Source organism: Phytophthora ramorum, assembly GCF_020800215.1.
Source record: "Phytophthora ramorum isolate Pr-102 chromosome Unknown Phyram_PR-102_s0017, whole genome shotgun sequence".
In the NCBI taxonomy this organism is placed as follows: domain Eukaryota; phylum Oomycota; class Peronosporomycetes; order Peronosporales; family Peronosporaceae; genus Phytophthora; species Phytophthora ramorum.
In genome coordinates, this window is record NW_027150663.1 from 1,240,222 (window position 1) to 1,266,534 (window position 26,313).

Consider the following 26,313-nt stretch of genomic DNA (forward strand, 5'->3'; position numbering starts at 1 on the left):
CGTTTGAACTGTAGACCGCAGTCACCGTCAGGAACAGCGGCGTCGCTCCACCACCGTACAGCTTGGCGTCCACAACACCAGTAGATCCACTCGCACACGAGTTGCTGGTGGCCTGTTCGGCTGTGACGGCGAGAGTCGCTGGACCGCGGCCACAGCTTCCAGACTCGGCGTACGTCATGATCGTGGCCGATCCGTCTGCCTTGCGGATCGCCCTAAAACTCGTACTCGAGCTCGATCGATGGCACTTGGTGTCCGCAACATACGTCCCGATGCTCGAGAGAGCTGCCGCGCTACAACTCTTCCCGCTGCCGTATTTCTCCACGATCACGTATGGATTCGAGCCGAACACGGCTGCCACATCCTTCTGGTAGCTTGAGGTAGACGTACAAATTGTGCCATTGTAAGGCGAGGATCCACCCGTGCAATAGTTTGACGATACGCAAGATTTCTTGTCCACCACCGCTGAAAAGAGCCGCGTCGGCACCGCTGGCAGCTTGCAGTCACCCATCTTGGTATCGTAGACCATCGTTGTCGACAAATATTGCTGAGCTGCGCCGCTTCTGTACACTTTAGTGTCAGGGATGCCATTTCCATCACTGGCACATGAGTTGCCTGTGACTTGCGCTGCAGTCATAGCGAGTGTCGTCCCAGCTGTATCGCAGCTCGCCGAGTCCGTGAACATATTAATCGTAATGGCACCATCTTCCTTTCGTGTAGCTTTGTAGCTCGCACTGGTGCCTGTCTTGTGGCATACGCCGTCCGCCAGATACACATTCTTGGACAGCAGCTTCGTGCCATCGCAGTTCTTTCCAGCACGGTATGACTCCACAACCACGTACGGATTCGTACCAAACAGTGCCAACAAATCGCTTGAATATGTCAGAGACGTACTGCACGCAGTGCCAATCCAGGGATCCACTGTGCCGCCACAAACCGACGTGGCCGTGCATGCAGTCGAAGAAGCTGCCACAGTCGTCGTTACAGACGTCGGAACCGCAGGAGACACACACGTACCAGTGTCGTCGTCGAATCCCAGCGCCGACGTCAAGTAAAGAGTCGTTGTTCCGGCGCCGTATATCTTATTGTCCAAGATACCATTCGCATCAGCAGCACACGACTGGCCCTTCGCCTGAGACGACGACACATCCAACGTGGTGACGGTGCCTGCACATACATCACTGCCAGCCGAGGTCTTGACAATCGCCGAGCCATCCGCCGCTCGCGTGGCGACGTAGCTCGTCGTCGCACCCGTCTTGTGGCATACACCGTCCGCCAGGTACGTCACAATGCCTGCCAAAAAAGTAGGGTCGCAGCTCTTTGCTGGTGCGTATGACTCCACAAGGATGTAAGGGCTAGATCCGTACATCGCAGCGACATCGGTTTTATAGCTCGCGGCGGTGTTGCAGGTCGTCCTAGTATATGGGACAGCAGAACCTGCGCAAGTCGACGATGCTACACAAGTATCCGCCATAACTATGGTTGTTGAGAGCTGTGTTGGCACCGTAGGAGAGCTACAGCCACCCACATTCGTGTCGTACCTCACAATCGATGTCAAGTAGAACGTCCTTCCGCTACCGTACACCTTCTTGTCTACAAGACCATTCGCAGTATTATCGCAGGTATTTCCAGTACTCGGATCCGCCATAGCCACAGTCCACGTGAATGTGGACGCCGCCGAGCCGGTGCAATCAGCAGTCGAGTACGTGAGTATCGACGCTGAACCGTCTGCAGCCCTAGTTGCTCGGTAGCTCGCTGCTGTGTCTGTCTTGTGGCACTTGCCGTCCGCCAGATACGTCGTTATGCCAGTTAAAAAAGCTGGATCACAGCTCTTTGCTGCTGCGTATGATTCCACAAGGATGTAAGGGCTAGACCCGTACATCGTAGCTACGTCGGTTTTGTAGTTCGCAACAGTGTTACAGTTCGTCCTAGTATATGGGACAGCAGAACCTGCACAGGTTGACGTCACTATACACGTATCGGTGGCTCCTATGGTCGTCGAGAGCTGTGTTGGGACGGCAGGAGAGTTACAGCCGCCCACACTCGTGTCATAGCTCACAATCGATGTCAAGTAGAACGTCGCTCCGCCACCGTACACCTTCTTGTTCGCGAGACCATTCGCACTACCATCACATGTATTTCCAGTACTCGGATCCGCCATAGCCACAGTCCACGTGAGTGTGGAAGCCGCCGAGCCGGTGCAATCAGCAGTCGAGTACGTGAGTATCGACGCTGAACCGTCTGCAGCCCTAGCTGCTCGGTAGCTCGCTGCTGTGTCTGTCTTGTGGCACTTGCCATCTGCCCAGTATGCCGCTATCCCAGTGATGTCGGCAGGAGCTGCACAACTCGCCGAAGAGTACGTCTCCACGATCAGGTACGGGTTCGACCCGAAAAGGTTTTTAACTGCCACTTCAAAAGCGCCAGCTGCGGTGCCATCCGAGGTAAAACAGTTGACGTCTGGATACAGCAAGCTGCTCAAGGCTCCACACGTGCGGTCTGGTGAACACGAGCCGCTCCCGGCGACAGGCACTGCAGTGACTTGAACAGGCACTCCTGGGCTCGAAGGGTTTGCACCGCATTGACTTGCCGCAGTGTAGAGAGTGGTGGCTGTCAGACTGATAGGAGTAGCGTGAACCGGACGTGCAAGTGCTGCAAGCAAAGCAGCCACACCAAGGCTACGAAGCCCGAAAGGCTTCATTACGATCACTGGACGGTAGTCGCTGGCGGTCGCAGTCACTAGGTCGCTTGGTCGCTTGGTCGCTTGGTCGCTTGGCTACTTTCAGAACTCGGCAACTTTGAGAATGATTCGATTTGGTGCCCACACGGAAGCACCGTTGGCCCAGGATATATTGCTCTAGGCGGCTCTTGAAATGCGACCGTTCCGCGGATATTCAACGGATCGCCACAATCTGTGGTTATGGCTCGACTGCGGGGTATCACCAGTTCGGCACCTCCCAACGTGTTTAGCTCAGCAGGTTACACCAACCCCGGTATGATCCGGCCACTCAACGGCATGGGACTGCCACTTCTTGGAGGTCGGTAATTGGATTTGGCGACGCGCTGCAGAAGCAATAGCATCAGCAAAACGATGGAGGATACAGGAGAATACTACAATTGTGTCCTTGAAAATATAATTGGCCCTGTAAGGGGACGGCTCATGAGTACAGATCTTGATAACCACCATAGGTAAAGATCTCACTTGACTGTATTCGGTGAAGCAATGTTAGCCACGGCGATCAAGCACTACTTACCTTGTTCACTCCATATCTACTGGAGCATGTAGGTCTCAATAATCTTCATGAGACCCACTGGGTTGTCGATGTGCACCCAGTGACCAGATTTCTCCAGCAAGTGGTGGTAGACCTGGTTCTCCTGCTGGGCGTCCAGTCGGTCCAGCAGGTCCGGGGTCCACATGTTGTTCTTTGAGGCGTGCACAAAGTGGAGCTCCACGTCCTTGCCCTCCGTTGCGGGCGGGTTCTCCACCACTGGCCAGAGGTCCGAGGCCAAGAAGGAACCGAAGAGCTGCTCGATAACATCCACGTCCATCTTCCACTCGTACAGCTCCGGGCTCTTGCTGGTGAGACGCAGGTTCGTGGTGAGCCACTGAGCCTCACCCAGTGCAACTCCATGGGCCTGTAGGTCCTTGACAAGCTGCACCTTGGAATGGATTGGCAACGGGATCTTCTTCACGACTGGCAGGATCGTTTCAATCGAGTTGGTGAGATCACGGCTCGCGTAGTCCGTCGCACCTACCATTGAATGAGAGGTTAAGACTCTAGGTGGCGAAGAATTTAAGACCAAGTGCCGACTCATTATTCGTACCTGTTCCGGGGAGCGAGTCCAGGACCCACACCTGGCTGGGCGGTGCACGGTCTTGCTTCATGCACTGCTGCAGGTACGTGAGCGCCACCTTGCCACCGAACGAGTGTCCCAAGACCGCCGTCGGCTCCACCTTCAAATGAGCAGCCAGCTTGCTGTGAATGCCATCGCAGTCAATTAGCATCGAGTCACCAACTCGTAGGTACTTGCAACAAGACATTTCCTCGATAACGTACAAGATGTCGTCGGCACACGCCTCCAGATTGTGCGGCTCCGAGAACGACGGTGAGTCTCCGTGGCCTGTACAAAGCGCATCACCAGCCATAGCAACATCAGCATTTCCTCATATTCTCAAGACTCGTCCACCTCAACGTCAACCCCTTCGACTCCGCACGCAACTCACCGCGCAGGTCCAAGCAAATAAAGCGCCAGTCAGGGTTCGCCTTCGTCAGTCTGCAGCAAAAGCCCAACCATCAGTGCAATCCCTCACCACATCTCCCTCTCATAACCTCGTACTTCTGCGAGAACGTGCGCCAGTTGAGCTTGTTCCCTGTGTCACCCCACACTCCGTCAGTCCCCCATTGCACCACACCGCCAATCGCTCCCCCCTTACCCAGAATGCCGTGCATCACGAGCGCCGTCTTCGTGGGCTTCGACCCATTGCTCGTGTCCTCAAACACACGATACGACAGCGTGCTCTTCTCCCGACGAGCCAGCGCGAAGCTGCAGAGCCCCACAAAGCCCCTCCCGTCACCAATCAGTCCCCCTTTCACTACCACCCATTGACTCAAATGAACACTAGCAATTCGCACCTGCGAGCGGCAGTTCCACGACGTGCAACCGAGCTGAACAGTCCACTAGGAAGCCTCATTGACTCACGTGGGCTGCTGCTTGGTGATGGATGAATGACGCGCTGACTGGACGTGTCCCGTATGCTGCAATCATTTACGATATGGCTACAAAGTTTCGGTGGTCGATTACTGTTGACAAAGGGCACTTCAACTTGGAAAAAGGAGCATTTTCGTCTAAGACTGCCTAGTAGGTGTTTCTCGGTGTATTACTCGCCGTATTCTAGGGTCGTTTCCGCATCCACGACGGCCTCGGTCCTTTTTTTCGGGCTCCGGAGAAGGTGGTGACCGGGGTGGCGTTGTTCAGCGCACTCACTTTGGCCGAAGCCTTCCGGATCAACGCGGGCATGCGCACGTTGACTCGGACAATGTCCTTCTTGCCGCTTCGACTGCTTTTGCTGCTGCGACTCTTGCTGTTCTTGCTGCCTCCGCTGGTTCCTGAGCGTACTGGAAGTGGCACAACCTGAGCGTCTGCCCCCGACGAGGTGTTGGCCTTATCTCTTGTTGTTTTCGAGATTTTGACTTCGCTGACCCCGCTCGTGGCAAGATCACGTAGACGAATCATCTTCGGCACGAGCATGAGGCAGATGACCAGCATAGTGGCGCTCAGCACGATGAAGGAGAAAAACAGGAAGAAGGCGGAGGCTGAGAGCGTCACGAAGTAGCCCATGGGTAGCAGTAGCAGACTCGAGAACAAGACCACACACGCAGACGTGAAGATCCACACGGACTCCTGGAAGTCGGACGAGACCTTGCGGATGAGAATGGACAAGTACAGGCCGCCCAGGAGCATGATTGCCTTCCAGAAGAGCAAGAGGCCCACGAAGACGGAGCTGCTGGATGCACATCGAAGGCGATCGACATCAAGGCCGCCGATCTCAGCAACGGACTCGGCCTTCAGAATGGCATGAGATGGAGACACAAGCTCCCACGACAGTAAAATCACGATATCCACAACTAAGAAGCTGGCCAACACCTTCATCATGGTACCAGTGGATAGCACGACCCGCTTCATGGAGCTCGAGAGGAACACGCGGTACACCCGCATGGACTTGACCACCAGCGAGCCGAAGATGAGTGTGAAAGCCCAAGACACTAGTGTCGGTCGCATTGCGCATACTAATCGCGATGGAGCTCCGCTATAGATGACGGTAGCAAAACACATGAGCGCACCGCCAAGCAGCATTGTCACGAGGAACTGGTACTGGGATCGCTTGACAATGGGCTGCTCGCGTTCGTATACCACGAAGCCGATGCATCCCAGCATGACTCCACCAAACAGACATGCGATCACAAGCACTGTCTGTGACGCCGCTGTAGAGTACGGAACGTATTCGCAGTCGATGAAAACTGGTTTCGGGAGCGTCTTGCCCTCGGTGCACTCGCTTGAAAACGATGCATTCATTTCGTCAGGTAGCAGCCACCGGAATGTTACCTCACGTTGGCCCGAGCTCACACATTCGGAGACATCGTGTGTATAATAACTACTATCACACACGGGCTTCGTACCCTCTGCAATCCAAGCGAGCCACGTGAGAGTGTTTTCTACAAGCCACGAACATGAGCGACTTGTTACTAGTGTGGTCGGTAAGCTAGCGTTCGGTAGATGGTATGGATCACAAGTGTAAGGCAAGGAGGCGTCTTCGGGTCGTGGTGATTTCCAGTAGAATTTCGCACGGCGAGGAAAAGCCTCCGTGGTAGAGTCGCACCCTTCCAAAGTGAAGCTGTAGTGAGTATCGTACGCGCAATTTGGGAGTGGATCAAGCCACGCACTCCAGATAGGATAGTTCTCTGGCTTGCGCAGCCAGTTGCAGGCCACTCTGAAGAAAGACTCGGTTTGTGACAGAACACCAGCGCTGCGTACGTTAACATATCCGCTGAGCAAGCTGTCCATATCCTTCTCCTGCAATGTCAGCTTATTTATTAGACTCGCTGCTCCACCGTCGCTCGACGACAATAAATTAGCAGAGTATTTCCCCAGTACTCGCGGGAAATCGACTCGGACGGGGTTTTTGTAGCTTTTCCGTATCCGTTTTCTCCAAACGTGGCGGTATCGACCGCCGTTCGTTCAGGAGTAGCCCACGGTAACGATACTCGCTCAATCCTGCCCGTATGACGCTGGAAAAAGTCGTCTGGCTGGTAATTGTAAAATACCACGGGGATATCGTTTGCCAGCGCTTCCTCGACGTAGTCCGCTGCCCCGCTGATGCCAAGGAAACAAAAGTAGGCTGGGATGTCGTTGTTGGACATTGCAGCTTGCAAATAGCCAGTGTCGTAAGATGGATCCATCATAATTACCACGAGGCATTCACCACCGGCGGCTTCGCGCTTGGTGCAGGCCTCAGACTTCGAGCAGGAATTTTTACAGCCCAACAGACCGTCAGCGCACCCAACCTCTTTTGGGGGATAGTGTTTACCTTGAAACAGGACCGAGGCACGCAGTTCATGGATCAGAGAGTCATGGTCGCGATAATCCCGCCAGAAATCAGCGCTGTACGTCGGTGATGCACTCTGGCCCGCCTCAATGACAGGCGTGCTCGTGAAAAGCCCCGAGAGACCGTCGTACCCGATGCTCCCTCCAAACGAGGACTCGTTCGAATACACGGCGAAAGCAGTCTGGTCAATAGCGTACATCCAGACCTCAACGTTGACGTGGGTGGGTGCACAAACACCAGTTCCGACGGAGGACATGCGCTGCGTCATGTCAGCAGACCCAGAAGCTTGGAAGAATGACACCTCATAACCCAACTAACGAGCACAAAAGTCAGCTACGAAAAAAAGCAATTGAATAGAAACATGCTTGTGTACCAGTTCTTGTGCTACGATTGCTACGACCATCGTCGCCAGAGAATGGGAGCTCCAAGTGTCGATCTCCATTACAAGCGTACCGTTCACGTGTCCAGGCTCGACGATATTTCCGTTGGCATCTACCCGTGCTCCGGCGCCATAGAACACGGAATCTGATGCCATACAATCGGCCTGAAACAAGTCATCCCGGTTCCGTGCTGTGCGCGTGTCATCTACTCTAAAACGTGGCGTTTTGAGAGCACCGTGAAGATATGGATGTTCCAGGGTGCCAAAGGAATCGCGGTCCGTAGCTGAGATGGACAGACTCGTTGAGACCGAGGCTGCCCAGTCATCGTCAAGACAAGCCCCTAAGAGTTCATTTGGGGCGATCGCTGCAAGTGCCAACGGTTGAAAGCTGTGTACTATCGTCTACAGAGTGAAGTATTAGTGGGATGGCCAATCAACCAAATTTTAATTTCAATGTCTTTGCACTTACCTGCCAGGCTACGAGGGACGCTAAGGCTCGACAGACACTCATGCATGAATACACTGCAGGACTTGGCCCCTGCCCAGCACCCGCCATGGCCAACCCTGCAATGATCAATCGATGTGAAGTGGCCAATTTGAGCATGGCGTTCGTTTCACGAGTTTATTTGAAGCGTCATACGCATTAGGCTATTTGTCACTTTTGCCCACGTGAGCAGGGCAGGAAGCAGTCGAAGACCGGTGGGACAGTGCAACGCGTGCTTTTACTCGTCCCTTCTGAGTTCGTTGCGAAGATCAACACTTGGTTCTCCGTTTGAAAGAGTTTCCGAAACATTGCTATGCTTCTGTCAAACATAATTTTGATATTCCAGCCATAGAGGTATACCAATCACTCGTAGCACTAGCCTGCAGCTGATAGTAACGCGTTGAAAGCAGCTCACTGGGACCGAAGCGGGTGCGGTAGAAACTTGAAAGTGAAGGGTTTTCGTTGTCGACACTTTGATCGAAAGCACAAGCTTAGTACACTGTGGCACTATCTAGAAGAGCTAATATCAACGCTAGTACTGATGTGTGTATCCAGAGTGCCCGAGTAGTCAGCTGAATTAAAAGTATCAAATGTGGCTATTCCACCTGCGCGTAGCTCCACCTTATAACGTAACCAGTTCATTGAAATCCGTCTGCAAGATAAATCATCAAATGGTCGAACTCTTGCAGGTTGTTCGGTCATAGTACGATTCCTCTACCAGGAACGGTACACCAGAACCAAACGCACTTCTCGTCGGTGTAACTCCAGGTAGAGTATAAAGGATCATCGAATACATTGCACGCCCCACTTGAGGGTCCTGTTCGGCATCGCAGGTAAACGATTGAAGATTGACAGGCTTGGAGGCGCACTTGCTGCCTGTGAAGAGCGACAAGATCGTCCACTTACTTGACGCTCCGCCCATGTAAAATATCTGATCCTCATTTACCGTACAAGTTGTCGTCGTAAGCTTGGTGTAGCTGAGCTCGGTACTCGCTGGGCTGCTGCTGGAACATTTTGCATCGCTAAAAAGTTCCAGGGAAGCCGAGCCATGTGACCTTGAAGTTTGATGCACCATCTTCGGCACCATGACACAAATTGTCGGAGAGGTACGCCGTCACTCCTTTTAGAGTCTCACACGTCCCGACATCGCTGTATCTTGACCACTAGGAATAATTTCGATGGGAATGCAGCGATCAGGACATTTCCGTAGTCGGATGTCGTTGAACAAGGATTCGAGCGGTAGATGGAGGATCCTCCCACTGTCAAACACGCTGGACTCGTTGGAGGCGCGCAACTTGCTTCAGTAGTGAAGATGAACTTCGTTGGCGAGGAGGTACAAGTGATGTCTTCATAAACAGCAACATGCGAGAGAGGTTCGGCTGCTGGTGTCCTCGTGAGTAATGAGACCACTAAGAGGACAAATGCGATCACTAGCTCACAGAACCGCATTTTTGTCTGCCAGGGGAGGACGTGAGGAAGACGGCGCTTCAGTCCTTTGAAGGACGCTTCTAGACATTAAGTAGTCTTCGAATTGTAGACCATTGACAGAGTGTCGACCAGCAAAGTCTGCCCTCTAGAAATCTAACCAATTCCGCTGGTAAAGAGGGAAGATACTCTCAGCGCAATTGAAGGTCAGCCACATGATGAGAATGGTAACTCGAAGTCTGTTAGTCTCTATCGATCTTTTAGTTCAGTATTTCATCACTACCCACAGCCTCGGGCTCCTGTAACCCGTTTTTGAGTTTGCCGGCGCTACCGAGTACGTACGGAACATCTTCCATCGCGTAATGATATTCTTCGTCCTCGTGACTGTCGTTCTCGCTGTCGTCATGCTCGGCGTCGGCTTCATCGCTCTCGTTTTGCGCGTCTTGGGCCTGAAGTGTGAACATGCTGAACATTTGCGTTTCTTGGAAACGGTTGATTAATCGGCGACCATGGCACTGCAGCGACGCTGGGCACCCAGGCGAGTGATCGAGCCCCGCGACGGTGAGGAGGAAGTCGCAGAATCAGATCGTTTTTCAGGAGAATCCGTCCCGACGATCATCCCTCCGTCCTTCTCCGACATGGCAAGGTTGCAGATGGACTCAATGTGGTGATGGATTCTAGCGCACATGATCTTGCACGCCTCATCTTGTTGGACAGTTGGAAAGTCAGGGGTGTCATGCTTCCCAAAGAGCTGCGCTGAAAAAGGCTCGAGCTCATGAACCAACTCGTCGCACTCTGGGAGCTTGAGCTCGTGGTATGTGATTAGATCCTCGTCGTGCATGTGCAGAGCGTTTTGGTCCATATTCATCTCGATGACGTCCTTCATAGGTCGGTCCAGTGTCGAGAATTTCCGTATTGACGAGGAATTGATTGATACACGGCCGGCAATCAATGGCACTGGCGCCTCTAGGAGCTCATTGAGTCTTGGTGGCAACACCGTGATCACTGGGCCAGCCCATTGTAGCGGATGAAGAAGAGTTATCAGTGCAAGCACACAGGAACTTACAATATTGACGTGGTCAGAGACCACCAAAACTTTGCGCTCGGAACATAGACATCCGAGCAAGAACAACACTTGATCCACCGAAAGCAGTCCAAAGAGTGTGGGAGCTGCATACTCCAGCACCAAATGCCTTCGCTCCACGGCAAGACTGGCACTGTGGGGCCGATGGAAAGCCAAGTGCGTGACCCGCGGTGACAGTACCATTCGACTCCACCCGCCCATCGATGGTATCTGCATTTCTTTCAGTCGGTTCATAATCCCCTGAAAGACTTCAACAAAGTCCAGCATCCCTAACGGTTTTTCGAGCATCGTGGCCACGCTGTCTGAAGCCGAAGCTGTCTTATCGCTCCTTGTCGTCAAAGCTTCCCTTCGCTTGGCATTCCAGAGAACTGCAATGCCATATAGCACTTTGAAAAACAGTCCGAAGAAAGGATAGGGACTCAGCAAGCACAGGCAGCACTGAGTGGGTCCATCCGCAAATGCTGAGGCTGCCCCAGACTTCTGGTCTCCAGGCTCAGAATTGTCCTCCATTCTGGAAACAAGGGACAACGAACGCAAATGGCGTACGTGATTTCCGTCGGGTTGCTGGCACTTGCGATCGTCAGCACAAAGGTGGAGTCTGGGCTTCGGTACGTCCGATGTCGTTCTTGCAGCGATCGCTTGAGGTTTACAAGCGAAAAATCACTGGTTGCCGGTGGCTCCTCTCCGTAAGGGAAGCAAATCTCTAGTAAACCTTCGAGCTCTTGGACTTCGCCAGCGTTGGGGGATATACACACAGTAGTTTCGATGCTGGAGATGCATCAGAAGGCGGCGCTATCTTGGCTTTAGCCGGAGCGGGTGGGGGCAGTGGGGGTGTGGATGGCGCACTTCTCAGACCATTGGGAACGAGGTTTGAAAACAATCCCGTCGCTGCTCGCCTTAGTGGCGATGGAACTCTGTCTTCGTTGACATTATCCAGCACTGCCTGCGACTGGCGCTTCAGTGACCACATACTGCCCCCGTTCGGAGATATCGCTTTCCATTTGCCCGCCGGTGCACTGCGCGGACGGCTTTCGTCACGGGTACTCTCGTGATGGTCAGTCTGCTCCATGCATTCCTGGGGATTTCGTGTTTTCTGAAGATCCACAGTTTTGAAGCGATCCGAGAACGACGCGCGTGGTTTTGGTTTGGGTTTGGCTGACGTTGGTCCTGCAAGCACAACAGCATATTTGAACAAAGCGCCCAGGAACGAGTCGTCAAGGTCCGGGAATACCTCTCGAGGAGAATCATCGTCCATCTGATTGCTGTCATCCGCCTCAGGCTCTTCGATCACTAACGTTTGCTCTGCGGGTAGGAGCACAGCAGGAAACAGCGTATTATCCGGAGAAAGTGATCTGCGCATCGTCGGCGCGTTATCTCCAGCAGCGCTTGGGGGCTGTACTTGGTGTGTATCCTCTTGCTCGCACTCAGAGCATTTGCTCTCTGGGGTGACTTCGTCTTTGTCGCGCTCACTGTCCTCTGATATCATGATGCATGCGGTTGAAGACGGCTGCTGACTTGACGTTTGGTCTGCGCCAGCTATTATGCGCCTGAGCCTGGCGATCTCTTCCCGAGTCGCTCGCAGTTACAGCACACGCCATTTTGTTTCTAGACGCAGCAGAAAAACCAATGAAAGGCGATCGTGGTCAGTGGCTCAGGCATGCACCCTCCCTGTAGTTTGAGAACAGGACAACGTACACTAGTTTCACCGCCATATTGGTGCTTTTTGTAGTGAAGCAGTTGAGCAGTCAATTCTTGTGAGCGCAATTTCTCTTCCTCCAGTTGGTGTTTTGTCTCCTACAGCGCCAACAACAACAAGGCAGCTCATTATGGAAATCGTTCACAGTCGACAAGACGATGATACAGTTTTCGTACTCGAAGGCGTCGACCGAGCTCCTTGTTGACCTTTACAATCAAAGCCAAGTAAGCACAAGCAGTTGCTCATCGTAACGAACCTCATCGTTTACCTTGGTTTCTCTTTGGAATCTCCGCTTCCAGTCGTCAGCCGAAGGCATTTGGCTTTGCGACGACTCGTCCATGCTAGCGACGCGGTGCCACCAAGGTTTTCGAGGTGTCAATGAGCTGTGCCCACAGTTTGACCTGGCCAATTTCGTCTTCAATCGCGACGCCTCCTCACTTGCCGAGTCCGTTTCAAAAACCGCCTAAGTCATGCGAGCAATCCAGCTACCGAGGCTGAGTTCTACGATAAGGACCAAAACTGCCACCGCAGAAGTTTGGTTGTTTGATTTTTCCAGTTTGCTGCATCCTTCCTTCATCCACCGCCTCACCAGCTCAACTCGCAAAACCTTTTTGTACATCAACACCAAGTCCTGCTATCTATCTGAGCTCAACGCCGAGCTCCTTCACCATCGTAGCACGAACGATCTCCTACAATGCAGCAGCAAGATAACGCGTTAGCTAGACATCCAGACCCATTGAGCCCATCAGAAGCTCGTACCTGAATGTCGTCCACCTCGCTATTTGTCAGGTTGCGGTCCATGTGGCGATACGTGATACGGTAGCACTTGCTCTGGCGCTGAGTCTTGGGGTGCGTGAACTCCCACGACGGCCACCTGCAGCAAACAAACACAAATATCGTTAACATGGGACCCAGGGCTGTTCAGGCCTTGTTATTAAGTGCGTACCTGCTCGACCATGTCGCCAGCGATGTCACGCACAACCTCGCACAAGTTGTTCTCGTGGAAGTCCTCATCGTGCCAGAAGCTCACGTCCTTGAAGCAAGCCGGGTACTTGCTGTACGGCTTGAACTTGGTGATCTGGCCATCCTTGAACTGCGAGATGAAACGCTTGTCTTGGGACCAGAACAAACGGATATCCGGGATGTCGAACAGCACCATGGCAAGGCGTTCGAGACCAAGGCCGAATGCCCAGCCCACGTTATCGCCCAGCCCAGCGTTGCGCACAATCTCCTGCTGCAGCACACCGCAGCCGAGCACTTCAAGCCAGTCGCCGTTGAAGAAGATCTCCAGCTCGAGCGACGGCTCCGTGAAGGGGAAGTACGCCTCGACCCAGCGCATCTCCACGTCGCCAAACAGCTCCTTCGCCATGCCCTCCAGCGTCTTCTTCAGCTCCTCCTTGACGTGCGCTACCTTCTCCTCACGAGGCGTCGCCGCATCCAGCTCCGAGAAAATCCGTACGCCCTCCATCTGGTGAAACACCGGGTAGTGGCTCGCGTCGATCTCGTCACGACGGTAGACATCGCCCGAGACCAGAAACGACGTGAAGCCCTTCTTCATCGTCGCCACCTCGTGGCACTAGTGTGTGCACGCAGCACGCGATTCTTATCCACGTAGTACGTATCCGTGACCTTGCGGCTGACGTGGTCCTTGGGCACGAGCATCGAGTCGAAGCAGTCGTAGGTCGTCACTACCGGGTCCAGATCGTCAAACACCGTAAACTTGGGGGCTCTACAGCGCACAACAATATACAAAACCTCATCAATAACTCCACAATCCTGTCGTAAAACCCAGAGCATTGCCGCACCCGTGGTTCAGGTGCAGGTCGTCGAAGTAGCTCTCGATCTTGGTCTTGATGATGTGCAGCGGGTGGTTGGCTGGCGGTGCAGGTTCACGCCGATCTTGGAGGTGATGGACTCGCCCACGTTGCAGAACGGGTCGCGGTTCTTCATCCACTCGAGCTCTGCAGCAGTCAAGAGACCCAGTCAGATGATGTCAATCCGTCGAGCAGCTCATCTGACGGAACGCACCGGAGCCGCTGGTGGCCAACGCGCGAGCCGCGCACTTGTTTCCACTCAGCAGAGCGCTGGGGCGTCTCGTCGCGGTGGTGCATCGCGCGCCTAAGCCCTGAGCCGCTCGGCGCATCATGATCGTCGGACGGTCTCACTCAATAGTGATCTGCGGCGGTGGACGCACGCTGAAAGTTGGTGTATTTCACATTAAGCCTATTGTTTAACATACTCTGTATCCTAGGTTTTGAAGCTGAAGTTGCACAGCACAGCCGTCATGTTGTCCGCTTGGTCACCGAAGTAGCTGCTTGCGCGTTGCAGATTGACACTCATGAGCGAGGTGGCGATGGCGTCCACAGGGACGCAGTCTCCAGCCTCTTGGCTTTGCATCTGTAGAGCTTTGTTGTCGTGCGCTTGGCGGAGGAACGAGTGGAGATCGTGGTACTTCCAGTTGTCCCAGATGCCGTCGGACGCCACCACCAGCATGAAGTCGGTCGTGGTCGGCGCCTCCTCGCTGCTGTTGTTCGACGCGCAGCTCGTTCGCTCCTCTTCATCGTCATATACACTGCTGTCGAGGTGGTCTTCTTGGTTGTCTACAGCGTGGCTGCTAAGACTGAGGTCTTGGGCGACGACGCGCTCGAGCGACAGCTCCACCACTGTCGGCTTGCAGCTCACGCCGTAGCTGTGCATGTGGAGATCACCCAGCGAACGAGTAAATGCCAATGCATCTGAGAACAACGAGCTGAATGGTGTTGCAACCACAGTGGCCCATTCATCGCGGACGTTCTTGAAGTAGTCGCCTCGCGGGTTGTGGCGCAGTTCGCCTCTGCTCGTCATCGTGAAAATGGGCAGACGTCGGCTCTTCGGCTCCGAGCTGTCGTACACGAAGCGTAATGCTGGCAGTGCTGGGTCATGAGGGTTGCAGCGTGCAGCTCGTGCACGCATGAACTCGGTGGCGCTCTCGGGGCTGTGGTTTCCTGACAGAATGAGGAGCTCCGACTTCGGTGCCCGATTATTGTCAGGCTCGTCTTCGTCATGTCTTGCAGATCCTTCACTGAGCTGCTCGTTCAGCCGGTGCACTTCGGCGCCGTCGTTTCCGTGGACTTTGACGTCATCTGCACGCAGAACAGGACGCATCGACGTCAACATGGCGACCGAGTCGCCAACATTGGACGAGTAGATCTTCTGTCCTCCGTTCAAAACCACTACAACCGTCGCGGTGGTGCCGCCACGAACACTGGCCACGGTCCCCGTGTGCGAGTTGTGCCGCACCAGGAAGCCTTCAGGCTGGTGCTCCTCCACCGAGTGACCTGCTCGCTCGTATAGATCGCGCAGCATGTACTTCAGGGCTTGGTGGCACGAGGCGAACAAGCGCTGGAAGAACTCTTCCGGGTCTCGCTCCAATCGCTCGTAGTCTTGGATCGAGTAGCCCTGGAACTGCGCCTCAAAGTATCTTTTGGTCGCTTGGGCCACCTCGCGCCCTGTGTCTCTGCCATGGCCGTCGAAGAGCCCCACGACCAAGGCGGCGTTCTTGGGATCGTAGAAGCTGAAGAACGCGTCCTGGTTCTCGCGGTTCTCGGCGCCGCCGACGTTCGAGATGCCGCTCACCGCCACGTTCGCGCACAGGCCGGAGCCCTGCCACTGCGTCTGGAAGCAGATCGGAGACGACGCTCGAGAGGACATCGAGCGCTCTTGGTCGGCGATAATGAAAGTGCCCATCGCGTTGGCGAGAAGCAGGTGAAGTCAGATTCGGCGGTTATTCTCAAGCGCCTGCACTGTTCCGCCGTCGAGCTGAAGTGGTTGAACCCGACTTTAAGCTGTGATCCGTGCTGGATTGATGGCCATCCGTTGCTGCTGCCTGCAACGGCCGCCCAGCGTCTCTGAAGCAGCATTTCTGATGGCAAAAGCGTATTTATATTGGCAGGATCTCTATCTCTAGGCCGACGCGCTGAGCTTGGTCTTGATGTAGTGCAGCAGCACGGCGGCGGGGCGCTTCTCGAAGCCCTGCAGCGTCTCGTGGCTCGAGAGCACCTGGTCGCCGTCCAGGCGGTTGAGCAGCGTCACGCAGACCACCGCGACGGGGATGCGGAGCTTGTGGCAGAAGCCGGCCATGCAACGCGCCTCCATCTCGATGTTGCGCACGCCGGCGTCCGCGAGCTTGTGCAGGAAGGCCATCTTGTCCTCGAGCGTGTACTCGCAGATGGCGCCGTCCAGGCGGCCCTGGCCCTCGTAGAAGTCGTTGCAGCTGAGCGTCTTGCCCACCGCGTAGGGCAGCCCCACGTCCTTGGCCGCAGCGATGATCTCCTCGCGCACCTCGGGGGAGCAAATGGCCGGGCGCCGCACCGTGGAGCCGAGCACGGCCACCTCGTCCACCGACTCGGCCTTGTTGTTGACGCCCTCGGACGTGATGACGACGGTGCCGGGCTCGACGCCGATGCCGCCGCTCGTGCCCATGCGGATGTACGTGGCGCCGTGCGCCCCCGCGTACTCGAGCAGCTTGGTCACCTCGTGCAGCAGGATGGAGATGGACGGCATACCGATGCCGTGGTTGGCCACGAGCACGGGCCCCACCTTGTACAGAGTGTAGCGCGACGTGCTGCCAATGGGGGCGAGCGCGTAGCCGTAGGGCGCGGCGATATGCAGCTCCTTGGCAACGGCGTGCGCAAAGCTCGTCATGCGCTCGGCGCTGCCGCCCGTGACGAAGAACTTGACGTCGCCAAAGGTGGTGACCACCTGCTGGCGCTCCTCCTGCGAGCACGTGAGGCCGATGTGGAACAGCACGTCCGAGTGCATCTCGCGGATGTGGCCGTTCTGCACGTGGGCCAGCGGGGCGGCGACTGCGTCCATGTTGGGGGCCATCTTGACTATTGCTTGAGACCTGTGTGTGGCGGACAAAGTTGGATACTGCTGCTGCTGCTGCTGCTGCTGCTGCTGCTGCGGTGTCCGAGCGGGTAAGGCGTTGAGGCAACAATGACGTGCTGCAATGTGACAGCCACAAGCCAAGTGCAAGTGTGCATGCACCGGATTTGGCGCGCTTACTTTCTTCAAGACTAGTTGACTCGAAATGATGACGCCAAAACTAGTCAGGACGGTAAGCATACGCTTGAAGATGAACTTCACTGGGACGGTTAGAATCCGAGTGATCACATCGGCACGAGAGACGCTGCGCGTGAAAAAGGCAACCAAGACACCACCAACAATCCTACAGTCCGTGTATTCGGCTCTTCGTCCACTTTCCTGTGGTTGGCGGCGCTAGCTTACTCGCCAAAGTTTTCGTACATGTCCATGGCCTCGGCCTCCACTGCGCGTCCGAGCGACTCGAGTGCGTGCTGGACCTTCACGAGGCGACTCGCGAGCGCCATGAACGGGTCGTCCAGCGCGCGCTCCTCCCAGAAGCCGTACTCGTTCTTCTCGATCTGCTGGATGTCGATGTCCGCAAGATGGTCGAGTCCCGAGCTCAGACTCACGCCGACAGCGACGAGCGTGCCTACCCGGAAGGCCCACCAGAAGTCCTCCGAGCTGTAGTACAAGTAGCTCGTGGACAGCGTCCAGCAGAGCATCTCCACCAAGGACCGGAGCCAGTGCTCCTCCCAGTTCCGTCTCACCTGCGTGAACCGCGCCTGAAGCGTCAAGCCTACACGTCGCGTCGGCAGCCACAGGCAGCAGAACTCGGCCGTGACTACGAACGCCACTCCCGTGCACGCTGTCAACAGTGCGAAGAACTTGACGTCGTGGAAGTTTTCCCACAACGACCGCACCGCCACGACGCCGAGGTAGCCGAACACCAAGTTCTTGATGAGCGAGATCTCCTGGCCGTCCGTGGGGGCTTTCCCGTTCTTCGGCACATCAAAGCCCAGTCGTTGCAGCAAGTCCCCACCTCCTGGTTGGTTGCGGATCACTCGAGCCAGGCCACGCACAAACTGGAGCACAACCTCGTCACAGACGGACATCATGGCGCCGACGAACGTGCCGACTTCAAAGGCCAGCAGCACATCACCGTACAGCGAGTAGGTCGCGTACGAGACGCTGGTCCAGCACACCATCTCCAGGAACGACTGTAGCGTCTTGGTGGCCCAGTTGAAGCGCACATCCGTGAACCGTTGCACCAGCGCCGCCGCGACCAGAGGCGCCATGCGCACGGGGAAACTCCCGCAGAAGCGCAGCACAGACTCGGATAGCGTGTCGGTGCTGGGCATGAACGTCGTGTAGAAGTCGCTGTTGCATAGGATCTCCTGGGTGGCCTCGTCCCCGGGGTACAGGATCTCATACTCGCTCTCGGAGTCGCTCCCTGCCGTCTGTAAGCGTTAGAGTGTGAGGAAATAGATCCGATCAGCAACATGGAGAGCACCACACTACCTTGGCATAGGCGTCGTGGGCTGCATCGGGCGCTGCTGAGCGGAGCGCCGACGTCTTCATCGCCATCTTCGTGCCTTCTCGCTGCAGTCGCAGTAACTTTCTGAACGGCTTTCTTCCGTGACTCTTCGCGGGACACTGAACTTCAGTATGCATCGATATCTAAATGATAGCTCCTCTTTAGTGTATAAAACACTGCCGACTTATTCATATGATCTCGATAGAATCAGATCCACGCCAGAGAAGAAGGCCAATGGAGGACGACGACCTCGCGCCTGAGGTGACGCCCGTGCCGATCGCCGGCCTAACACAGAGCCGCAGCGAGCGCCACCTGTCGGCGGGTGCCATGAGCCTGGCGCTGCAGGACGACCAATGGACCTTCGAGTCACCCGTGTCGCCGCTGCCAGGGCAGCCGCTGGTGGTGCATCCAGGCACGTATCGCTACCTCAAGGGCGCGGAGCTAGAGGGCGCCACCTACGATTTTGCCATTGTGACGAGAAGGGGTTCATCCATCAAGAAGGCGACGACGGTGGATGTTGACGTGGCGGTGGACATTGGCGCCGGAGTCGAAGGCAGACTCATCGAGAAGCTCGTGTCCAGTGGCTTGGACGTGGACGTGCTGGAAGGAGATTTCAGCAGAGTGGAGGCCGACGGCAAGAAGGCCAGCAAGTACTTTGTGCTGCTGATCCGCGGCAACGACGAGGCGCTGTCGATCTATGGCCGACGCCTGCGGTTCCAGACGTGGCTGCGCAGTGGCAACTCGCGCGAAGTGGACTCGGTGGTGCAGAGCAGCCCCATTGTCACCCCCGCGGAGAGGATCCAGGTGATTGACCACATTATCCGAGAGACGGCCAAGATCACGCAAGACCACCCGAATGTGCGCTCGATATTCCCAGTGCACGACCCAGCTACCAACAGATACTTGTTGAAGACGTTCATCGGGACGCAGAAGCTGGAGTTTCTGTCGGAGAGTTTCTTGCAGAAAGTGAGAGCTCATTTTGGCGAGAAGGTCGGCTACTACTTTGCGTTCATGGACTTCTACAACAAGTTTTTGGTGCCGATCGCGCTGCTCGGGGTGCTGCTGACTTGCCTGCGTGGTGTTATGGGTACGCCCATGTACATGCGCGTGCTTGTGGTCTGGGCAATCCTCATTTCGGTGGTCTGGAGCTACTGGTTCCTCAAAGCTTGGTCCCGCCGGAACAATGAACTCAACCACATGTGGGCAAACGACATTGAAACCAACACGATTGTATACCGCAACCCGAAATTCCGCGGCGATGCCTTTGTGAATCCAGTCACTGGCTTGCCTGACCAATACTACCCGAGCTGGAAGAGGTTCCCGAAGTATTTGGCCGTGGTTACCTTTATGGTGGTGCAGATCTCTATCATGATGTTCGTGATTGCGATCTGGATCACCGCGTTTGAGGTGCTAAAAGTTCGCTACCCTGACAGAGGGCTCTTTTCGGCGCAGTGGTTCTACATTCTAGGCGGTGGTATCCTGTACGGGTTGTTCGTGGACATTATTCAGTGGAGTGTGATCGTGACGCGTGCTGCTCGCATGCTCACGGAGTGGGAAAACTGGAAGACAATCGAGCAGTTCGAGAAGTCTATGATCCGGAAGCTATTCCTGATGGACTTCCTCAACTACTACACGTGGTTCTTTCTACTGGCGTTCGTGTACGTAGTTCCTGGGGCTGGTGATACGATTACCAACTTCCTGAACGCGCTGATCTGGAAAGACCCGGCCAACTGCTGCTTTGGGCCGTATATGGATCGCTCGGGTTCGTATTGCGACTCGTGTCCGCCAGCGTGGAATGAGCTGGGGGTTCGTGAAACGCGTTGCATTCCATGCCGCGGTTGGGTAACCTTCGACATTAACCACCTCGACTTGGAGACCTTGTTCCTCACGCCCATCATTATCACGCAGTTGCTGAACTTGCTCATTGCCGTGGCCGTCCCGTGGATTCACCGCAAGCACTACAAGCAGCGACTTCGAGGCACTGACCGCAAGGTTATGGCTATGGTCAAGGCCCAAGGCGAGCGACGTCTGCTGGCCGAGATGTCTTACCGTAACGAGGGCTCCGACAACGTGCGCAGTAACGAGGCGAACACTACTACTGCTCGCAACAGCGGAAATCTGGCGCACCTATTGAATCGGTCGTCGGCACGGTATCTGGAGAACAGTGAGCGCGAGGTGGAGCTGCTGAACGCGAAGGCACGCGCGATTCTGTTTGAGAGCGAGCAAGAGAACTACGACCCGTACGATGACTACCACCACATGACGGTGCAGTTCGGCTTCGTGGTTATGTTCTCGATGCTGTGGCCGCTCATGCCTGCTGCGTGCATGATCGTGAACGCGCTCAAGACCCGTGGCGATGGCTTCCGCCTGTGCCGAACCAACCGTCGCCCATTCCCGCGCAAGGCCAGCAGCATTGGCGAGTGGCACAACATGCTTCACTTTATCGCACTCACGGGGGTGATCGTCAACATCGGTCTTATTTTCATCTCCACTGGAGCCATGGAGTTCTACTCGCCGTCTTGCTCGAAGCAGATCTCGGACGCCATGGGCGGCGACTTCTCGCACTTCCGCTTCGGTCCGGACTTCGCCTGCTTCTCGCTCACCACGCGCATGGTCATGATCCTCGTGAGTGAGCATCTGTCGCTGCTGCTGATCTGGTCGTTCTGGAAGATCATCCGCAGCGTCCCGGCAAAGGTGCAGCTGGACATGCTGCGTCAGGAGTACGCCTTCAAGTCGAAGCTGTACGAGCGCGCGGCCAAGGAGACGAGCGCTACCACCGCTTCGCTGACCGCTTCGGCAGCACTGCCAGCTCGTGGCGGTAGCACGAACAGCTTGTACACTGCCACTGTTGTGAGCGGCCCCACGACGCCCGTCGGGGTCCCGCAGCGAGGCGGCGCGTTCCCCGGATCGAAGGAGGAGAAGGAGCCGCTGCTGTCGACCAAGCGGCTGGCGCAGGCTTGGGACTCGACCAAGTCGCCACACTCGAACCAGGACGACGTGTGAGCGGCTGGCTACGAAGCACCTGCCTTATCTATCTGTCCATATTCCGTCTAGAGCAGCCGCACTTTGCCAAGTTGAAGCCGCCAGCCTTAACGTGAATCCATTATTACCATTTCGCTCGTGGTACTGCGTGGAATAGGCCGACGCCGGAATGGTGTCGGAGCAGCTGGGCGGCGTATTCGCGGCCGTCCGCGTGCCTCGTGGCATGCGGCCAGCGTAACGGTAGAGGCAACAGCTTGTGGCAACAGCCTGCGGTGGTGAACCTTGTGGTCGAATCGCGCGAAAGTATCTGTACATCCACATGGTACCGCAGCGCTTCTCAATATGACACGTGTGGTGTATCGATCATAATTGGTAAATATACAGTATCACAGAACAAGCTGTAGGTAAATTGTGCCGGACAGGTATAGGGCAGTGTATGAAGTCAAGAGGGAATCAAAGTGAGGGAGAGCACTGTACTCTGCCAATCAGCGCAGTCCGCCGACTCTATCGAGAGCCTCATTCCCCGATTGAACCGCTAGCGCACAGCAAGAAGCAGCAACTTTCCAGCAGCATGTCTATCCGTGCGCCCGTGCAGCCCCGCGGCGGCGGCTTCGGCCTGGACGCAGAGCTAGCGCGCAAGGCCGCTGAGCGCTACGACTACGACATGGAGAACGAGGCGCGCGCGTGGCTCGAGACCATTTCGGAGATGCCGATCGGCGACGACTTCGGCGAGGGTCTACGCGATGGCGTCGTGCTGTGCAGCGTGGCCAATAAGATCAACCCAGGCGTCGTGAAGCGCGTGGAGACCAAGTCGAAGATGCCCTTCAAGCTCATGGAGAACGTGTCGGCCTTTCTCAAGGCCTGCCGCGTCATGGGCGTGAACGAGTTCGACCTGTTCGAGACGGTGGACTTGTTCGAGCTGAAAGACCTGGGCAATGTCGTGCGCTGCATCTTCGCGCTGGGCCGCGCCGTGCAGCGCAACTACCCGCAGTTCCAGGGCCCCACGCTCGGCGTGAAGGAGAGCAGCAAGAACCAGCGCGTCTTCACGCCCGACCAGCTCGCGGGCGGGAAGAACATCCCGGCGCAGCAAACGCTGGGCAGCTTCCGCACCATGAAGCGTCAAACGACGTCCCACTCCAACAACGTCATGCTGGGCGCCGATGCGGCCCAGAGCGGGTACCGCGCGCCGCCTCCGCCGCCACCTCCGTCGGCTCAGAAGATTGAGCAGCTCTCCCGCTTCCGTAAGGCGGATAAGCTCACGACGTTCGACTCGCAGCCTGAAGGAGAAATGTCGCCTACTGGGAAGCACGTGCCGACGCAGGAGGAGGTCGCTGCGACGGTTGCTGAGCTGTCGGAGGATGTGGACAATACTTCGCTGAACGGGAAGACGGTCTCGTCGTCGATTCCTGGACTGAACAGCGCGGCTGCTAGTACCGGACCCACGGCGGAGGAAGAGGCGCAAGCATGGATTGAGGCCGTGCTGGGCGAGAGTTTCTTGACTGGCTTCGGCGACAGCCTCAAGGACGGCATCATGCTCTGCACGCTGATGAACAAGATCAAGCCTGGACTTATTCCCAAGATTCAGTCGTCGTCCATGCCTTTCAAGCAGATGGAGAACGTGACCAGCTTTGTGCGTGCGTGCCGCAGCATCGGCGTGGCCGAGTTTGATCTGTTCGAGACGGTGGATCTGTACAACCAGAAGAATATCGGACAGGTCGTGCATTGCATCCATGCCCTTGGCCGCACCATCCAGAAGACTATGCCCGAGTACGACGGTCCGCGTCTTGGTGTGAAAGAGTCCACCGTGAATCTTCGACAGTTCTCGGAGGCTCAGTTGCGTGAGGCTGCGTCTGCTGTGCCGGTGCTGGCGCATGGCAGTCAGTCGGTGATGGAGCGTCTCCCGTTCGATCGCTCCGCATCGGTCACTTACCGCTTCGACACGGCTGCAACTGCGGCTGCCGAAGCTGACAAGGCGAAAAGCGAAAAGACGTCGCCGAAGCCGGAGCCTAAGACCGTTGTCCCCGCTCAGCCGGAACCTACGGCCCCAGAACCTGAGAAGGCTGAGGTCACGCCGGCAGAGCCCGAGAAGGCTGAAGCCGACGCTACGGCGACGCCCAAGGTTGAAGAGGTGGAAAAGGAAGAACCAACAAAGTCGGCAGGGCCTAGCTGGCTCGCGCAGCGAGTGGCATCTCTCAACTCTGCAAGCGCCGGAAGCGTTGCAAAGCCGAACCCTGTTGGTGCATCCACTCCATCCCTGCCGACTCGCACTGTGTGGAGCTAAGTTACCATCTGCAAGATGTGACGACTCGCAAGTGCTTAGTTTTCTTGCGAGCCTTACGACGATGTGTTTTGCGTGTGTAGATATTCGCCGACCGAAGTACTTCATGGTGTGTTTCATCCTTCGTTTAATTGATAAGCTCCACCGCGAATGCTTTGCTGCCGTCATTCAAGTGTTGTTGTTGTTTTTCACGAAGTTCTACTCTGACACAGGTCTATTTAACGTTAGTACAAGTCTGCAACCTCAGTGAGAAGATTCGTGCAGGGCCTGTCGATGCGCAAATCGCACAGCTCGTCGGCGCGCGTAGGTCCCAAGTTCACGATGGCGATCGGGATGTTGCGGGCGAGAGCGTGGTTGATGAGGCGCATGGCCGAGAACACCTTCAGTGACGATCCAACTACCAGTACCGCGTTGGCGTCGCTCACTCTCTCCAACGCCGTCGTTCGCGTGGTTGCCGGCATGCTCTCTCCAAAGAACACAACTCTAAGAACACAAATCAGCGGGGTGAGAAAGCTCCACTTCTTCATACCAAGTCGACACTACGCACCTGGGTTTCACGATGCCGCCGCACTTGCCGCACGCAGGATAGACAAAGGCATCGTAGTTCCACGAGATGTCGACATCACCGTCAGGGTTCACTTTGTCACTGGATGCCACGTCGCCCGTCTCCTTGTCTGGGTGTTCGCTCGACCACTGAGCAACCTCGGGGTTCAGTTCCCCCAGCGCGTCCTGGTAGCTCTGGCGGGACGTCACGTCGCCACAGTCCTGACACTCCACCTCGTGCAGCGACCCGTGCATCTCCACGACGCCGAGCGAGCCACTCTTGGTGTGCAGGCGGTCCACGTTCTGCGTCAAGATGCTGGAGACGGCGCCAACTCGCTGCAGCTCTGTGAGCGCGTGGTGAGAGCCGTTGGGCTGCGTGTTGAGGATCTTGGGCCAGCCCAGGAAGCTGCGCGCCCAGTAGCGCTGGCGGTACGTGTGGGCTCCTATGAACTGTGGACAGTAACCAAGGGTTAGTAGGTTCTAATGAACGAGCAACGCAGAGGCGACCGACCTCTTGGAACTGGATGGGGCGGAAGTCCTTGTTGCGGTTGTACACGCCGTTGGGCCCTCGGTAGTCGGGGATGCCCGAGTCCGTGGAGATGCCAGCGCCCGTCAGCACCATCGTCTTGCCACGACCGGCCTCCAGAAACTTGCGCAGGCGGGAGGCATCGCTCGCGGCCGCTTTCTTGGCGGACTGCATCTGAAAGTGATGTAAATATGGAGCGTGTGTCCCGTAATTAGATGGGATGATCCCATTTTGGCGCGACAAGTGGAGTTTGACGCAGCTTTGCCTTCAGTGTATAAGCATTGCTTCGTCGGCGTTGCTAGCATTGTTCAACGAGAAAAAAAATACAGCATGAAACACTCACCGAAATCGAAAGTAAAAGCCCAACAGAGATTCACGAGTTCGAGTCACCATTCTTGTCTGGCCTCCACAACACAAAAGCAGCAGAAAGCATCGTCATCATTGTTAGCTCTGGTCACATGCAATATCGGTCTCCCTTCTTTTTCTCGCGGAGATCCAGCAGCTCCTCCCGACTTCTCTCCACGTCTGCATCCTACAAAGCGTCCACCGCAAACCAGCATCAGATAAAAAGCTCCTTCACCTCAACTCGATCCTCTCCTTACCTCCTTCACAATCGCGTATCCTCCGTACGCACCGCTCTTCCTGACTCGGTACGTGTACTGACCCCCCTTCTCCGTGCCGCCAGCATACGTCCCGAACGCCGTCTTCTCGTCCATTTTGCGCTTCTTCTTCTTCTCCTGCTCTTCCTCCTGCTGCTTCTCATCCTCTGGAGGCGCCTTGATGTAGTAGAACGGGGTGGACGACACCAGGTCCGAGCTGAAGGCGGAGCTGATGCTGGCCGAAACGTCACTCAGTACCATCCGCACGATCCTCGTCTCCTCTACGAGCGACGTCGGGTGCTGGATCACGATTGCGTCGCCCACGTGCAGCTCCTGGAGGAACTTGGCCCCCACTTGCCCCATCAACGTGGTGCCGGAGCTCAGCAGGCGGCCCGAGCCTCTGCTTTTGACCAGCTCGAAGGGCTTCGGCTCCGAGTCGTCGGCGGTGTCGTCGCGCTCGCGCTTCTTGCTGTCGTGGTTCTTCTTCTTCTTCTTCTTCGTGTGCTTCTTCACGCCCTTGAGTGATAGCCCGCCCTTGAGCTGCAGCTTGCCCCCGACCGTCTTGCCGTACGCCGCCGACATTGAAGTGTGATACACAACAAGGTTAATGGTGGCACCTCCGATCCTCCACTTTGCTGTAATTTAAATGGCTCGGAAAGTCCGATCCTCGACGCTGCTGTTTAAATGGCTCGGAAAGGCGCAAAGTGGGCAACTTATCCTATGCTAGAGGATAAGTTGCCCACTTTGAAATTTCCGAGCCAACTTATCCTCCACTGGAGTGTGAATTGCCTACTTTCCGACTTTCCGAGCCATTTAAACGGCAGCCAAAACATTATTTG

The 26,313-nt window shown here is 55.9% G+C and overlaps 14 protein-coding genes across 14 annotated transcripts; 2 read left to right on the plus strand and 12 right to left on the minus strand.

Moving 5' to 3' along the window:
• Positions 1-3,264: 3,264 nt before the first annotated feature.
• KRP23_13441 (Protein ABHD11) lies at positions 3,265-4,687 on the minus strand (the record flags this gene model as incomplete). The annotated part of the gene is made up of 7 exons (XM_067884155.1): positions 3,265-3,746; positions 3,820-3,971; positions 4,053-4,116; positions 4,220-4,269; positions 4,333-4,366; positions 4,430-4,539; positions 4,629-4,687. 7 exons carry the CDS (start codon positions 4,685-4,687, stop codon positions 3,265-3,267), a joined length of 951 nt encoding a protein of 316 aa, XP_067738766.1.
• Positions 4,688-4,887: 200 nt separating this feature from the next.
• Positions 4,888-6,069, minus strand: KRP23_13442 (Gamma-aminobutyric acid type B receptor subunit 2; the record flags this gene model as incomplete). Its single annotated transcript, XM_067884156.1, has 1 exon — positions 4,888-6,069. One exon carries the CDS (start codon positions 6,067-6,069, stop codon positions 4,888-4,890), a length of 1,182 nt encoding a protein of 393 aa, XP_067738767.1.
• Positions 6,070-6,587: 518 nt separating this feature from the next.
• On the minus strand, positions 6,588-7,502 carry KRP23_13443 (uncharacterized protein; the record flags this gene model as incomplete). The annotated part of the gene is made up of 2 exons (XM_067884157.1): positions 6,588-7,412; positions 7,473-7,502. 2 exons carry the CDS (start codon positions 7,500-7,502, stop codon positions 6,588-6,590), a joined length of 855 nt encoding a protein of 284 aa, XP_067738768.1.
• Positions 7,503-9,647: 2,145 nt separating this feature from the next.
• Positions 9,648-9,860, minus strand: KRP23_13444 (uncharacterized protein; the record flags this gene model as incomplete). The annotated part of the gene is made up of 1 exon (XM_067884158.1): positions 9,648-9,860. The coding sequence occupies one exon, from the start codon at positions 9,858-9,860 to the stop codon at positions 9,648-9,650; it is 213 nt and encodes a 70-aa protein (XP_067738769.1).
• Positions 9,861-9,883: 23 nt separating this feature from the next.
• KRP23_13445 (uncharacterized protein) lies at positions 9,884-10,273 on the minus strand (the record flags this gene model as incomplete). The annotated part of the gene is made up of 1 exon (XM_067884159.1): positions 9,884-10,273. One exon carries the CDS (start codon positions 10,271-10,273, stop codon positions 9,884-9,886), a length of 390 nt encoding a protein of 129 aa, XP_067738770.1.
• Positions 10,274-12,010: 1,737 nt separating this feature from the next.
• KRP23_13446 (uncharacterized protein) lies at positions 12,011-12,507 on the minus strand (the record flags this gene model as incomplete). The annotated part of the gene is made up of 4 exons (XM_067884160.1): positions 12,011-12,076; positions 12,167-12,265; positions 12,344-12,373; positions 12,436-12,507. 4 exons carry the CDS (start codon positions 12,505-12,507, stop codon positions 12,011-12,013), a joined length of 267 nt encoding a protein of 88 aa, XP_067738771.1.
• Positions 12,508-12,805: 298 nt separating this feature from the next.
• KRP23_13447 (Phenylalanine--tRNA ligase, chloroplastic/mitochondrial) lies at positions 12,806-14,278 on the minus strand (the record flags this gene model as incomplete). Its single annotated transcript, XM_067884162.1, has 7 exons — positions 12,806-12,856; positions 12,927-13,041; positions 13,114-13,149; positions 13,220-13,743; positions 13,809-13,896; positions 13,973-14,128; positions 14,196-14,278. 7 exons carry the CDS (start codon positions 14,276-14,278, stop codon positions 12,806-12,808), a joined length of 1,053 nt encoding a protein of 350 aa, XP_067738772.1.
• A 136-nt stretch (positions 14,279-14,414) lies between these two features.
• Positions 14,415-15,857, minus strand: KRP23_13448 (uncharacterized protein; the record flags this gene model as incomplete). Its single annotated transcript, XM_067884163.1, has 1 exon — positions 14,415-15,857. The coding sequence occupies one exon, from the start codon at positions 15,855-15,857 to the stop codon at positions 14,415-14,417; it is 1,443 nt and encodes a 480-aa protein (XP_067738773.1).
• A 252-nt stretch (positions 15,858-16,109) lies between these two features.
• On the minus strand, positions 16,110-17,033 carry KRP23_13449 (Uridine phosphorylase 1; the record flags this gene model as incomplete). Its single annotated transcript, XM_067884164.1, has 1 exon — positions 16,110-17,033. The coding sequence occupies one exon, from the start codon at positions 17,031-17,033 to the stop codon at positions 16,110-16,112; it is 924 nt and encodes a 307-aa protein (XP_067738774.1).
• Positions 17,034-17,431: 398 nt separating this feature from the next.
• KRP23_13450 (uncharacterized protein) lies at positions 17,432-18,596 on the minus strand (the record flags this gene model as incomplete). The annotated part of the gene is made up of 2 exons (XM_067884165.1): positions 17,432-18,469; positions 18,531-18,596. 2 exons carry the CDS (start codon positions 18,594-18,596, stop codon positions 17,432-17,434), a joined length of 1,104 nt encoding a protein of 367 aa, XP_067738775.1.
• A 184-nt stretch (positions 18,597-18,780) lies between these two features.
• On the plus strand, positions 18,781-21,549 carry KRP23_13451 (uncharacterized protein; the record flags this gene model as incomplete). The annotated part of the gene is made up of 1 exon (XM_067884166.1): positions 18,781-21,549. One exon carries the CDS (start codon positions 18,781-18,783, stop codon positions 21,547-21,549), a length of 2,769 nt encoding a protein of 922 aa, XP_067738776.1.
• Positions 21,550-22,099: 550 nt separating this feature from the next.
• On the plus strand, positions 22,100-23,809 carry KRP23_13452 (Myophilin; the record flags this gene model as incomplete). The annotated part of the gene is made up of 1 exon (XM_067884167.1): positions 22,100-23,809. One exon carries the CDS (start codon positions 22,100-22,102, stop codon positions 23,807-23,809), a length of 1,710 nt encoding a protein of 569 aa, XP_067738777.1.
• A 221-nt stretch (positions 23,810-24,030) lies between these two features.
• On the minus strand, positions 24,031-25,049 carry KRP23_13453 (NAD-dependent protein deacylase SIR4; the record flags this gene model as incomplete). Its single annotated transcript, XM_067884168.1, has 3 exons — positions 24,031-24,289; positions 24,354-24,799; positions 24,861-25,049. 3 exons carry the CDS (start codon positions 25,047-25,049, stop codon positions 24,031-24,033), a joined length of 894 nt encoding a protein of 297 aa, XP_067738778.1.
• Positions 25,050-25,329: 280 nt separating this feature from the next.
• KRP23_13454 (uncharacterized protein) lies at positions 25,330-26,056 on the minus strand (the record flags this gene model as incomplete). The annotated part of the gene is made up of 2 exons (XM_067884169.1): positions 25,330-25,407; positions 25,478-26,056. 2 exons carry the CDS (start codon positions 26,054-26,056, stop codon positions 25,330-25,332), a joined length of 657 nt encoding a protein of 218 aa, XP_067738779.1.
• Between the last annotated feature and the right edge of the window lie 257 nt (positions 26,057-26,313).